This window comes from Hydra viridissima, unplaced genomic scaffold, assembly GCF_058129835.1.
Source record: "Hydra viridissima isolate aposymbiotic clone 2 unplaced genomic scaffold, HvirCarnegie_v1 scaffold_19, whole genome shotgun sequence".
NCBI lineage: Eukaryota > Metazoa > Cnidaria > Hydrozoa > Anthoathecata > Hydridae > Hydra > Hydra viridissima.
This window is the reverse complement of record NW_028324318.1, coordinates 1,761,122-1,775,603: the sequence shown is the minus strand read 5'-3', so window position 1 is coordinate 1,775,603 and position 14,482 is coordinate 1,761,122. Positions and strand designations below refer to the sequence as shown.

General features: G+C 32.2%; 1 protein-coding gene across 1 annotated transcript; it reads right to left on the bottom strand.

Moving 5' to 3' along the window:
- Positions 1-3,393: 3,393 nt before the first annotated feature.
- LOC149876651 (uncharacterized) lies at positions 3,394-4,344 on the bottom strand. The gene is made up of 2 exons (XM_090075152.1): positions 3,706-4,344; positions 3,394-3,591 (listed from the first exon to the last, which is right to left on the bottom strand). The coding sequence occupies exons 1-2, from the start codon at positions 4,342-4,344 to the stop codon at positions 3,394-3,396; spliced, it is 837 nt and encodes a 278-aa protein (XP_089931278.1).
- Between the last annotated feature and the right edge of the window lie 10,138 nt (positions 4,345-14,482).

Genomic DNA, 14,482 nt, shown 5'->3' with positions numbered 1-14,482 from the left:
ACACAGAATCAGTAAAACCTGTACACACCTAAATTGATGAAATAGTGGAAGTTCTTCAGAACTTAATGGTGGACGAAAGCGCGTCAAATGAAACGAAAAGCGATGCAAAGCAGCTTTATAATAGAATTTTAACATATGACTTTCTCACATTGCTAGGGTTTTGGAACAAGATTCTTGGCCGAATTGACCGTGTTCAAAAGAGGTTGCAGGACCCTAAAATGAACTTTCATAATGCAGCTTTAGATTTGAAATCGCTCCAAGATTATTTCCAAAGTGAGAGAGAAGTCTTAGTTAATGACTCAATAAAAGAAGGAGTTCAAATTTACAACGAATGGGGTATTGAATTTGAAAGACGTCAAAGAAGAAAAAAAGAATGGATGGCGAAATGTCTAGAGATGTTGGGTTAACAGCAAAAGAAGAAATGGAAAGGGTAATAAAAGGGACTGTCGACCGTCTTTTCAATGAATTACAGACAAGAAGCGTTCAATTAATGGAAATTGATGAAAAATTTGGATTTCTTCTTGATGTGGAAGGGTTGTGCTTCAATACGGAAAACAATCACTTAAAAGATCAATGTAAAAAATTTGGCGAAGTCTACAGTTCTGATATGGATGGACGAGAACTGTACGAAGAAATTTTGGACTGTGGAATGCTGGCGAAGTCTACAGTTCTGATATGGATGGACGAGAACTGTACGAAGAAATTTTGGACTGTAGAATGCCGGGACTTGATATTTTTTCCTTACTAGCCGTAAGGAAAAAATATCAAGTCCCGAGCAACTACTTATGTTTATAGTTGAATATGGAGACGAAAACGTTTTCCCTTATATGCATATAGCATTGCAAATATTGCTAACAATAGCTGTGTCTGTAGCTAGTTGTGAAAGATCATTCAGTAAACTTAAACTAATTAACTCTTACTTGAGAGCTTCGATGGGTCTAAAGCCGTCTCTGTGTTCTCGCTTTACTAAGCATAGAGCAAGAAATTACCAAAGAAATTGATTTTGACAATGTTATTAAGAAATTTGCAGCAATTAAAGCTAGAAAAATAAGTTTGCAATATATGTTGCATAAACAAATTGTTTATTTAAAATGAATAATAAAGTTTTATTAAAAGTTTGTCATCATTTATTAAAAAATTGTAATTAAGCACTTTATGTGTGGGAGGAGGGGAGCAAGATTGGTGTTTGCCCCAGGCGCTATTTACCCTAGGTACGCCACTGCATACCTAGTTAAAGTTGTCGCAAATGCAAAAACAGCTGTAAAAAATCAACATTTGATAAAAAAAATTTAAAACCTTTTTTAATTGTGGAAAAAGAATGCAAGTAAAAAAGAGGATCGAGATGAGTTAAAGTTTAATGGATTATTATAAAAGTATTTGTTTTTATTTCTTAGCTTTTCGTATATAAACGTGCAGTTTTTTGTAACTTTCTACAAATCCTCGATTAAAGTTAATCTCTATGGCCAATGGAAAATTGTGTAACGTAAGGGGAGCAGAGAAACGCACTATGATAAAACTTATTTTAGTAAAAAAATTTAATTTATAATTTATTTTAAGATAAAATAAAAATTGAGTAAAGAATACTAATTAATAAAAATAAAAATGGGTGACCTGGATTGTGGTACCTGGTGATGACCTGGAATGTGGTACCTGGTGATGACCTGGAATGTGCTACTTGGTGATGACCTGGAATGCGGTGCCAGGTGACGACGTGGAATGTGGTATCTGGTGATGACATGGAGTGTGACGTTTGGTGATGACCTAAAGTATGTTACCTATGGAATGTGGTACAGGTCTTTAATGGTTTAAAGAAGCGAAAATGATGACAAATTGAGTAAGTTATTAAAAGGCATAATGAAAAGTAAACTATAAACAAAAAAAAAGATTTGAAAAAAGTTCAAAAAAATGAGAAAGTATGGTCTAGTGTGGCAGTTCAAATAACATTCAGCATGTAGAGAATGTCTAAGAAATAAGTTTAGGTTAGGAAAACAATTTTGAACTACAAAACACAAGATTATAAAACTAAGATATCAGCTATTTGCATACAAACTATGAGAATATTGCAAACATTATTTATATGCTAAAACAAAAAAAAGTATATACAGAACAATAAATTGAAAATAATACTTTAAAACTTAAGTAATAACAGTTTAAGTAAATTTTAATATTTTAAAATTATATATTTTTTAATGGTTATTAAGTAACAACTATTTCAAAAAATTTTAATTATCAAATAATATTTTAATAATCAATTAGATATAAAGTAACTTATCAAACATTCCCGCTCTCCTGAACCATACATAGCCATAATCTAAATATCTGAATGACATAAGTTTTTTATTATCACTTTGTAGAAAAAACAGAACATTAATTTATTCTAGATTGAAAAGTCTATCAAAAATCTTTAATAGTTAATATTCAAAAGCTGGGGAAAATACAACTGATACTTTACTGAAGTACTACTAAAGATATTTAAATATGTGACCTAATCTGGAACCATACTCTTAGATAAAATTATTATTATTTTTTTTTGTAGTTATTAACATATTTTAGCCCTTAGAATTAGGATCAAAATTCCAAAATGCTAGTCTGCAATATTTTTTTCCTCATTCAGTGATAATAGATTTCCTCAATACAAGCAGTTGTAAATGGTCTGTAAAAACTATCCATGTAGAAACTTATTAACATGCTAATGACTAGAATATCTTAAAATAATTCCATTTTGCCAGATTAGGTCACAGTAATACTGTATTTAAACAATTAAATTATGTATTTTTACCACACATTTTTAACATCTATAATAACTCAAACAAATATCTCTCATCTTTTATACTTTAACTTTAAAAATCTAATACAAACTTAATTAACTAAAATACTTAATAAACTAACAAGATAACTTTGTGTGTAAGTTTGTGTGTATATATATATATATATATATATATATATATATATATACACACCCAAACACACACACAAAATTATCTTGTTAGTTTATTAAATAAAGAAAAAATTTTTAATGCGGAAGTATAAATTTATGCCAAATTAAATATTATATTTACCGAAATATTAAAACCAAAATATTCTCAAGAACTAAAAAAAGTATTTCGAAGAGTATGCAGCTTTAAATAAAAAAGAACCAACAAAAAAATGAGACAATAAATTTAACTTTATTGAATATTTAGTGAAACAAGAAAATTTATGTATTTTAAAAATTTAATTTTTATGATTAATGTAACTCTTTAATAATTCCCTAAACCTCAGTTGATTTATATTTTTTAACTTTACCAAATAGTTGGTTCCATTTTATTCAAACTTTTGAAAAAAGTTTATTTATAAATATAAACTGATAAAAATATATTCTAATCATAACTGCTATAAAAATGTTGTGCTACTCTAACTTCTTTCATGGTTAATACGTGTTCTAATCTGGGTAACTGTAAAATTTTCTAATAAACTAGTGTTTTGAAGAACATCTACTATTCGAGTTCGAGAAAGAGGTCCTCCCAAACTTAGATCTTTCCCATGGATTTTTAAATCATTTAGTTGCTCTGCTGACCAGCTTTTCCTATCATAACTCAAATGCCTTTTTGTCTAAATTAAATACTATATATATATATATATATATATATATATATATATATATATATATATATATATATTATCTAAATTAAAAAAATTAACTAAACTAAAATTTAGCAAAGCAACCTTTGTGTCTACATCTGTGCCAGTGCATTTTCTCTTGATGCTTTTTAATTTATCGTACACTTGTCTTGGAGAACAATTAAAACTATTGCATGGTGAATTAGCAAGCGAAGATCTAACTTGGCTATATGTTATATTTTGATTTTCTGGGAATAGTGAACTTAACAATGAGGTCTCTTCATTACTCCATATTTTTTTAGGAGTATTAAAACTTACTTGATTAATATTGATTGGAGAATGAGGAATAAAATCAATGTTTAGTTTTGATAGTGATGTTTGAAAACTTTTGCTGATTATATCGCTTCCTTTAACAGCATGGTCCAACTGATTTTTGGTTTCATAATGGACAGCTGCAGTTTTTTTGCTATGGGCCATGGAAGCTGCCACAATACCTCTCTGGTTACAAAACGGACTACATTCATCATTTACCATAGTAGATGTTGTTTTCCGAACTATGTTAACTGATAATTTTTTAGGAATACAACGCCCATCAAAAATACCAGCTTTTACCCATAAGGAATTTAATCTGCCACTAATATCTCCGGGAGACATATCGTTTCCAGACCAAGATAAAAAAAACCTTATCTGACTATGAATGACTCGAATGCCATTATCTGAAACTTGTCTCTGTGTTTTTGTCATTGACTTTATCTCGTGACGAATCGTCAGTGTCAGAGTCAGAAATGTCAAGGTCCTCCAGTAGTTTCTGTGTGTCCTGTGTTATTTGTCTCGTTGGTGTCGTTTTCCCTCTAAAGTATGCAAACAGTTCTGTATGTAAACAGCTGCACCTTGCGCTCTATTCATTTCAAATTGCTCAATTTTTATTTTTAGTTCTGCGCTTAAATTACGCATGTTGATGTTGCAATGCGCTTTTATGAGTGCGTTTCGCAATTGCTTTTTTAGTTTGAATTCAGCAACGCGTTTGCACTTCGCCACAGATCTACTAAATGTTTTGGAAAGAGATTTTATGGCATTTTCCAGTTCGTCCCACTCTTCTCGCTCGTTTGAGTAGTTTACCGTTTTTTCGTTGAAGTCTGTGATTAGTTTTAAGACTTGTTCGTTGTATTGCGGGTTTTTGAGATGTTTTCTTTTCAGTATTCACACACTCTTGCCGATGTCCAGTGAGTTTAAGCTTATGGTAACCTCGACTCCGTTCTGATGGTCAGAGAATGTCATCGGTTCGTGCTTTTAATGTCAGTGAACTGGCATAGATGTTTGCTGGTGTAGATTCTGTCCAGTCTCGCATACGAAACGTTGTTGGGGGCTTTGAATGTAAACTCTTGTTCGTGGGACTTAAAAACCCTCCAAAGGTCTTCGACATTTAATAGGTTCAAGAGCTTTTTAAATTTTTCGCTCGAAGCGCATTTCTTACGCGTTAGTTGAGGGTGTCTGTCTAGTTCGTTTAAGACCATGTTAAAATTGCCCCATAATATTATCGCGTAGTTTTCAGCGTTAAGATTTTTAAATTTCGCAAGGAGACATTCCGAAAGGAGTTTCCGTTCGTTTACTTGATCGCGCATTTGTCCGGACGTAGCGTGCACATTAATTTTTAAAAGTTTTAGCGACTTAACTACGATGGAAATAAAGTCAAAACGCCCGTGCGTATTCTCGAATTTTTCTATTAGCTGAAAGTTGAAATTATCTCCCTGATGTAAAATTAGATTGCCTGCTGAGTGTTTACGACCTGCGGGGAAAAATCCATTTCGCTAGGAACTCCTTCGCCTGGTCTTTATTTAAATGCGTCTCTTGCAGTAAAATGAAGTCATGACGCCATTTCTTGAGTTTGTGAATCATTATTTTTTGCTTTTTAACATCAATGAGACCACATACATTTGCTAAAAAATTACTTACTGACTCTATTCTTACAGAGTATTTTAAACAAATTTTGCTTTTGGAATCCAAGTATTTTAAGAAACTTTGAATACGATTATGGAATGCATGGTTTAGTTGCGACGTAGCGCAGAGTTTCGTTAAGAATTATTGATGGGAAAGCGTGGTGAGAGTTTTCTAGTCGATAAAGAACGAGAAAAAAAACGTAAGATAAGTGTAAAAGATGGAGGAAAATAAAAGAAGCGAAATAAACGGTAATTTAATGATGTGTGATTTTGTAAATGTTTTAACGGTTAATGAGATGACTTTGTGTGCTTAAAGATTTACAATTACGCAAAGTATTAAACCAAGAAAAAAATTCGAAGAAAGAAAACAAAGGTAAGTCTCCAAAAAAGTAAAAAGAGGAAGTTTTCCTTTGAACTTTCTTAATGTCTTTTTTCTGAAGCGTCGGTGGGGGAGCCATTCGTTTGGCAGTGGCTTTTTCAGCACGGGATACGTTATCATCCGTGACTTTCTTGTTCATTTTTGAGTCCACAGTTTTCCATCCCTCTTCTCGTGTGTCCTTCTCTTCTTTTCTTCTGGAGCTACCTGCCTCGTTGATTTCAGCTTCGAGGTCCATTACTTTCTGAACCATTCTCTCCGTCTCGATGTTGGTTATTCCAAGAGCGGTGATGCTTTGTCTCTCTTCACCAACGAGGACTAGGATTTCTTTCACGAATATTTCTTGTTCTACCGTCTGCTTTAATTCGACTTCTTTCTCTATTTGTTGTATTTTGTTATTTAGTATTTATTGTATTTTGTTGTTTTTTTTTTTTAACACATCTTTGTAGTTGGGGATGTGAAGCACCAGATTTCTCGCAGAAGAAGGATTTCCCCGCGAAGTAGAGGACGATTTTAACCCCTTCTATCTCGATGTTGAGTGGAACTTCATCGAGCTTGACTGAAGGTCGGATTCGGATAAGTCTTCGTCCGTCCTTGAGTAGAAGGTAAAATCGGTAACTGGTGTTTTGGATGGAATACACTTCAGCTGCGAACAGTTTTAATTTTTTGAGGATTTCGTCGTTCTCTACTAGTGGATCGCATTTGATGTTTAAGTGGATGATTTAGTTCCTTAGATAGTTCCATAGGATGGTTAAGTTCCATAGGATGGTTAAGTTCCATAGGATGGTTAAGTTCCATAGGATGGTTAAGTTCCATAGGATGGTTAAGTAGATGGTAAGTGGATCGGACTTTTGATTGAACTTTTCGGTTGCAGCCAGAGATGGTATGTTCCGAATCTGCAAGCAGTTGAGCGTCAGTTTTAGAGCGGACTTCCACATCCAGTCGCCTTGGTTGTAATAGGTGAGGCCGATCATCTTGTTCGCGCTGATGATTTTCGTTATCTTTGTTTTGAGTTCTTTCGCTCTTTGTTCTTGGTAACTTCGATTGAAGTGTTCTTTTGGGTCCATGTAGATGTTGAGGTCGATGATTCTCTCCTGTTGTTCGGTCTTGTTTCCAACGGTTTTCGCTTAGGATGTCATGACATTTCGATGAATTTAAAAAAAGTAGATAATAATTTTAAGAAGAAAAAAAGAAAAATAAAATTAAAATGTTCGCCTAAGTCTGAGCTCTTGTTACGAAGCAGCCGAAGACAAACGCCTGTTTTCACTTATGTGGCGAAGAAGCTTCGAAGAATATCGCAATAGATTATCCAAGCTAAAAATTCACCAAAAGATACAACACTTGAGCTATTAAGTATTTAGAGTCCTCCAGCCAATGCCTTGTGGAACTAATCCTCTCCAGGGAAGACCCAGAAGCACGTCGAGAAGACTCCAGGTACAGACGGACTAACATCGGAATTTTACAAAAAATTCTGGCCGCTGTTGAAAAAACACTTCTCAAAAATGACAAACGCAGTACTAAACCAAACATACCTAACACAATCACAAAGAAAAGCCATAATAAGCTGTATATGCAAAAAAACGGGACAGAAAAGACATATCAAACTGGCGATTTATCTCCCTACTGAACATAGACTACAAAATCATCACAAATCCAATGAAGAACAAACTAAAAACTACACTACCACACATAATCAGCAAATACCAAACAGCATGCACCCCACACGGTAAATCTACTATACACCAGAGACATTATAAAGATAGCACACACTAAAACATGAAAAACACTGAGATCATCTCCATAGACCAAATAAAGGCATTCGACCGAGTTGACTGGACCTACTTATTCAAAACACTTACAAAATTCAACTACGGACCCAAGACTGTACAAAACATAAAAACGCTATAAACAAACATCTCCACGAAAAGAAAAACAAACGGACACATATCGAGACCCTTTTACCCGACAAGAGGAATAAGACAAGGATGCCTTCTATCCATGACACTATACATACTACAGGCAGACATTCTGTTATAAAACATAACACAAAACATCATACCACATAAAAGGAATAAAGACAAACCACCACGAGACAAAAGTAACAGCATACGCGGACGATACACTATTTTATATTAGAAAACTGAACTCCTTACAAAACTTAGACAAAGCACTAAACAAATTTGAAACAGCGACGGGACAGAAACTAAACAAAGACAAATGCCAAAGACTATGGATAGGACGCAACAAAGACAAAAAAACAGGACCGCTTGGCTTCAACTTGACCGAAAACAATATACGAACGCTCGGACCAACTTTTCTAATCGACGGAACAGATGACATAACAGAAAACTGGACAAGATGCACAGACAATTTCAAAAAACAAATACATAACTGGAAGAAACACAACCTGAGTATTAAGGGAAAAGTCACAGTAGTGAACACCTTAATACTCACCAAACTGTGGCACACCGCACAAATTTCACCGCTACCGAACAAAAAACAGATAGACAAAACCTTGAAACCGATATATGACTTTATATGAATCGACGCCAAGACAAGAATAAACAGAGCACAACTACATCAGACAATACGCCACTGAGGACAAAACCTAATAGAAATAACCACAAAAGCACAAACATTACAAATAAAATGGGCCATCAAAATATTTACTCACGAAACACAAATGCCATGGACAGACACAGCCATACACTTTCTAAACAGATACACTTTATACGCAGCCACCACAACACACGAAAAACCCCCGATACCTAAATCTTACAGAGACCTCAAACAGAACTGGGAAACTTTCACAAAAGACATCAAAACACAAGACAATACCATAGAAGCAATACTGAACCAACCGATCTACTACAACCCCCTACTGCCAACAAAACCTACTACAGAAAACCCGTTGCCCCTACCAAGACCAACAATGCACACAAAAACACAAGACATCTTGACACCAGGACTTCTAGGACTTCTAAGAGACCAACTAGAAATACAGCACGAAAGCCCAACAATCAAGGAATGACCCTTACCTACACAAGTCCTGAACTGTGTAATTGTGAGGTGGAATCTCAAAACAAAAATTTCCATACGTACGCTCTTGCAATAACTGCATTCGAGCTTTTTAGCAGTTTTTCTACAGCTTGGCATGGTGTTATACAATTGTTTAATGATATACTTTTGCTTGATGCAATCAAATCTGGAAAACGACCAAACATAAGCCATATTACCGATTATATACTGAAAATACAATTAATGTGATTTAAGTTACTTACCTGATTGAGACTGCATGGCAAGACAATCCAACGGCTAGACCAACCATATCTAAGGTAGTAAGAAAATAAAAGCTTTAATTTCACTTTTACTTTGAAATTTAGATACAAAAATATACCATTAAAGATATATATAACAAGCTCATTAAAAAAAATTATTTTAGTGGAGAGAAAGAGTGTCAAGTATAATAACATCTGTCATGGTAGGTGACCTTTCATGTTTTAGCTATAGCTATGTAGCTACAACAATAGCCACATAGCGTTAGCTAAACTATTTAGCTATATAGCACGTTTAGCTATAGCTATGTTTTTTCCTTTCTTTTCGAGTTTGCCTCCCGTTTGAGGAATGGGCGGAAAAAAAAAGAAAAGTATCAGTTTAATACAAGCACGCCGGCCTAGCCAGCTCGCAACCAATCTTTCTTTTTTTTATATATATCTCCTTTTACGTCACATCAGCCATGGGCAGCTGTGGACGGTATAATATACATATTTACAATTCGTGATAAATTATTTGCAATAATATATATTTTTTATTTGATTTTTTGCTGTATAATATTTTTTTTTTTCATTTACAAAGTTTTTTTTTTTATTATTATTATTTTTTTGGCAATAATATTAGCAATAATAACTTTTAAAACACGCTTTATTTTATAAATTTTTTTCTAAATATTTTGCTTAAACAAATTATTTAAAGCATAAGTTGTTGTTTTTTTTTTTTTTAGTTACAGCTAAAACTTTAAACAATTTTTACTTTTAGAAAAAATCAAAAACCCTCTCCCAAAGTTTAAACTAGGAGATAGAACAAAATAATTCTAACCTCGCAAATTGTCTAACACAAAACTTTTAAAAATAAGAAATAACTTTCTATCACTTACTCTTCACACTGCTCTTCGGTCACATATGCTTTATGATATCTCCTAAAGGCTATTTAAACTTTTTCAAGGAGTCAATTTCACGTTTTTAAAATGAATTGTTGACTTTTTCAGCATCGTCTGTTTTGAAGAATTCCACAACCCAGTTCCCTCTGTTTGCATACGTGAGGGAAGCTAGTTTGCCTCGTCCAACTATGGTCTCTATTTTCTGGGATAGCTCTCTTGCCACGGCGGTTATTTTTGACTGATTTTCTCCCAAATGCTTTTTCAAAAAAATACCATAATTTATCGAAACTTGATCCAAAACGTCCGCAAATGATAATTTTTTTCGAAAAATTGCAAAAAAGTGTAATCTTTAGCATTAAAATTGGGTTATACAATAGTAATGTTAGTATACTTCGTTAAATAGAAAATAAAGTTCGAACATATATCATTTGTTTTTTTATAAAGTCTGCTAGTTAAAAGTTATATAGATATTGAAATTCAATTTCTTTTAAAAATTAGTACTAAAACTAAAAATAATCAGCTTGATAGACTACATGACGACGTTATCAGCCATCAATATTATTTCTTTTAAAGATAGTTTTCTAGTTGATCTTGAATTCCAGTTTACAACTATATGTCTAATTTAGAGTTATATCGTAGTTGGAAGCAAAATAACCATCAAAATGTCTATTTTTTTTACAAAATACAAATTTATTTACGGCATCCCTTAAAAGAAGATATATGTTGTAAACTGGAATTGTAGATGTACATATTAGGAATCTATGCGGGAATTTTCAGATCATATGATTAACCATGGATGAAGGCTATCTAAGAGTTTGTTAGTTAGTTGTTTTATCGATGACCTAGAAACCATTATGAATTTCAAAATATATTATAGTCGGTGTTATTATATGATTCGATGCGTAAAAAATAAAAATTGTAAGATTATGTTGTAGGATCGGGAAGGTAATTTTGTTATTAGAAAAAAATATTATTTATTTAGATAATAAATAAATAACTTTTGCACAATTCGACGATAATTGTTTTACTAAACTAAATTTTTTCAAATTTAGAAACAGTTAATCAAGAATCAAAACATTCGTCTTTAAAGCAACAACTGAAAAATAACAGTAATCGATCAGTTTCTTGTGACGAACAAGGTAAATGGCATCAGCTGATGAGATCTAGTTTTGTGAGAAACTTTTATCTTCCTTATCATTTTCCTATGAACATATCTTATCACTCACACTACAAATCAAGAGTACCAGCTAACTTAGATAGTGAATCAATATGCCATTGTTCATGACAACTTGTAACAGAGCAACTTTGGGATTGTTGCATATTTACAGTTCGATTGATGCAATGTGTCAAAAAAGGTGAATTAACTGAAGACATTTTGGCTATTTTAAAACCATACCAATGTCAAGTTTGCATTGAACGATTTGGTGACAATAACAAACTTTTACAACACTTAACATCAAACGCACAAAATCAAATTATCGATATTATTCCTAGAGAACTTTCTTTAAAACAATTAAAGGATGAATTAAGACTACGCAGTAAAAGTACTAGTGGAAACAAGGCGGAGTTAATTAGGAGGGTTTTTTTTAACTAAATAGATGAACCTATATATACAAATAGGTATACGATCATTATATGTATATTTTTATTCTGTTTTTACCTTACATTGTGTCGGCACACCCATAAGTTATTATATATCAATGTATATTAAATACAATTGTCCCTTGAGTTCAAATATTTAGGCCTTAGCTTATTTTTAAGTTACTATTTAAGCTACCAGCAGTGGAACAAGAAATTTTCTACAGTGCATATAACATTTGATTTTACTGATTAGACCTACCAGACCTGCAGTTTACGGGGCAACAACTAGTTATATGTATATTAGGGTTCTGTTTGTTATATTCCATATCAAATGCCCCTTCCAAGAGATCAGCATTCGATTTAATCAGATTGATTTAAAATAAAAAAGATGGTCGTTTTTACTAACAATAATAAATAACTAACTTTTTGGGTTTAGTTATTTATATATTACAAATAAACTAGAGATGTAATAAGTTTATTAAAAAAATCTAGAGATGTTTCAATTTTAATGCTATAAGTTATTAAAAAAAAACTAGAGATGTTAAAAGTTTGTTTTAATGAACTTGGAGTGTCTATGGATTTACAAATTAAAAACAAACTTGTTGATAACCTTTTCTTGTCATATATTTAAAACATTTATTTTACAACTTTTTGTAATACATGGCTGCTTTGTCTTATAAACATTTTCATTTAAAATCAACGTAATGTTAATATATTAAGTTGATTTTAAAGTCTTAAAATATTTTTATATATAATATATATATATATATATATATATATATATATATATATATATATATATATATATATATATATATATATATATATATATATATATATATATATATATATATATATATATATATATATATATATATATATATATATCCAAGGATCAAAAACTTTTTTAGCTGCTTCTATGGTTGTTATTTTCATTAGGAGTTTTTTTTTTTGTTTTGTTATTGTGTCTGTAGCATGATATATATATATATATATATATATATATATATATATATATATATATATATATATATGTATAAATATATATAAGTATGTATATGTAATATATAAATTATATATATTTTATATATTTAAAGTTCACAAATTATTGATTCATTAACACTTGTAATGAAGTATCAACAACAAAATAATCTGCAGTGTGTCTTTGAATGTAAAAGCTTAATCTTATATATTGTGTGATGTGTGAGTATTCAAATTGAATTGGGGTGTTTTCAGTTATTACAATCTCTGCGCTACCATTAAATGCTAAGCGTTTATTTTGCTTTCCTTCCTGATTAACTTTGTGAAACATCCTTTTTGCTAAAAAATTTCTTCCATCAAATCGACAAGGATCAAAAACTTTTTTAGCTGCTTCTATGGTTGTTATTTTCATTAGGAGTTTTTTGTTTTGTTTTGTTATTGTGTCTGTAGCATGCTACAAGCACAACCATACGTTTTCATCAGAGTTACTATATTTTTCATAACTCTCCATGGAATAAACAATAAAACTGATGGAGCTAAACCAGTCGTCTTTCCTTTTGCTAGTTTACAAAGAAATGCTTTACCGATTTCTTTTAGGTAGCCATGGCAACCTACATTTCTCTCATCAATATCATTCATTTTATCTCCACCAAAAGATTTTTCACTACGAGTACCATCAATTATTTCTTTAGTCCATCTGGGTTGGCATGTTCCAACCCTCAGTTCTTCTCCAACCCAAGAATTATTACCTCGCTATATGGATATATTTGAATGCTTAAGACTCCTTAAAACTTGAGCGCTTAAAACAGATAGAGTAAATGTGTTTTCGTTACATCCGCATAAAAAAAAATTTTTTAAAATCTCATAAATCTTAGCAAGTGGGAGAAAAACAATCAAAAATAACCGCCGTGTGCTCTTTGTTCTCGGTAGGAGCGGTCTTCTATTGCCTGGCGGGAAAAATAAGACCCATGTTGATCATGTATTATAGTTTTCCGTCCTCCGGCTAGTTGTCTTGCAGACGCATGCCTACTCCGTCCAGAGGAGACTCTGTGAGCGTCGTCCCAGAGTTTGCTCCCCCTTCGTGAAGTAGACAAAGACCCACCGTCGTCCGGTTCAGTATCCTGATGACCGCTAATGGAAGGCTAGCCCCATGTTGATCAAGTTTACTTTCCCGTTAGGTAAGCCCTATGTTGATCAGATGATTTTTTTTTCGGGTTCTCCAGCTAATTGTCTTGCGGACCCTAGTCATGATTTACACGAGTGTCCGTTAACAAAGTTAGAAAAATAAAAAAGAAATAAACTCGTGGCAATCATGACGGCGAACAGAACGGGGCGAAAAAAAAATTAAATTAAAAATAAAAAGTTTAAAAGGCCAAAATCAAAAGTGAAAAAAGAAAAAAGAAAAAGAATAATGAAAAAGTTTCAACGAATAAGCGCTTTTTATGATTATCGCAGAAAACTACTGAGTTTCAGTTTTATTTTTAATTTATTTTCCTCGTTTCAAATGTTTTTTGGTTTCGTTAAGAAATTCCTCTAAAGTGTTGCTTTCTTTTGTTATTTGGTATTCGGTATTTGTTTTTTTATAGTTTTCCTTTGAATTCTCTTAGGAGGTTCTCTTTCGAGACAGTTGTTCGCTCATGATATGCTCTCATTCTATAATAATATATGTGGTAGAAAAGTTTGTTCAAAATAAAATCACCAAAGTAATACTCATGCGCGTTATCACTAGGTCCAAATAAGAAGAGTTTAAAAGTATTTTTAAGTGGTTTGGTTTTAGGATGTAAAATGTTTAAAAAAGAGACTGCGTATTTGTTTAAAGGTTGCACCTTTTCACAGTTGAACAAGATGTGC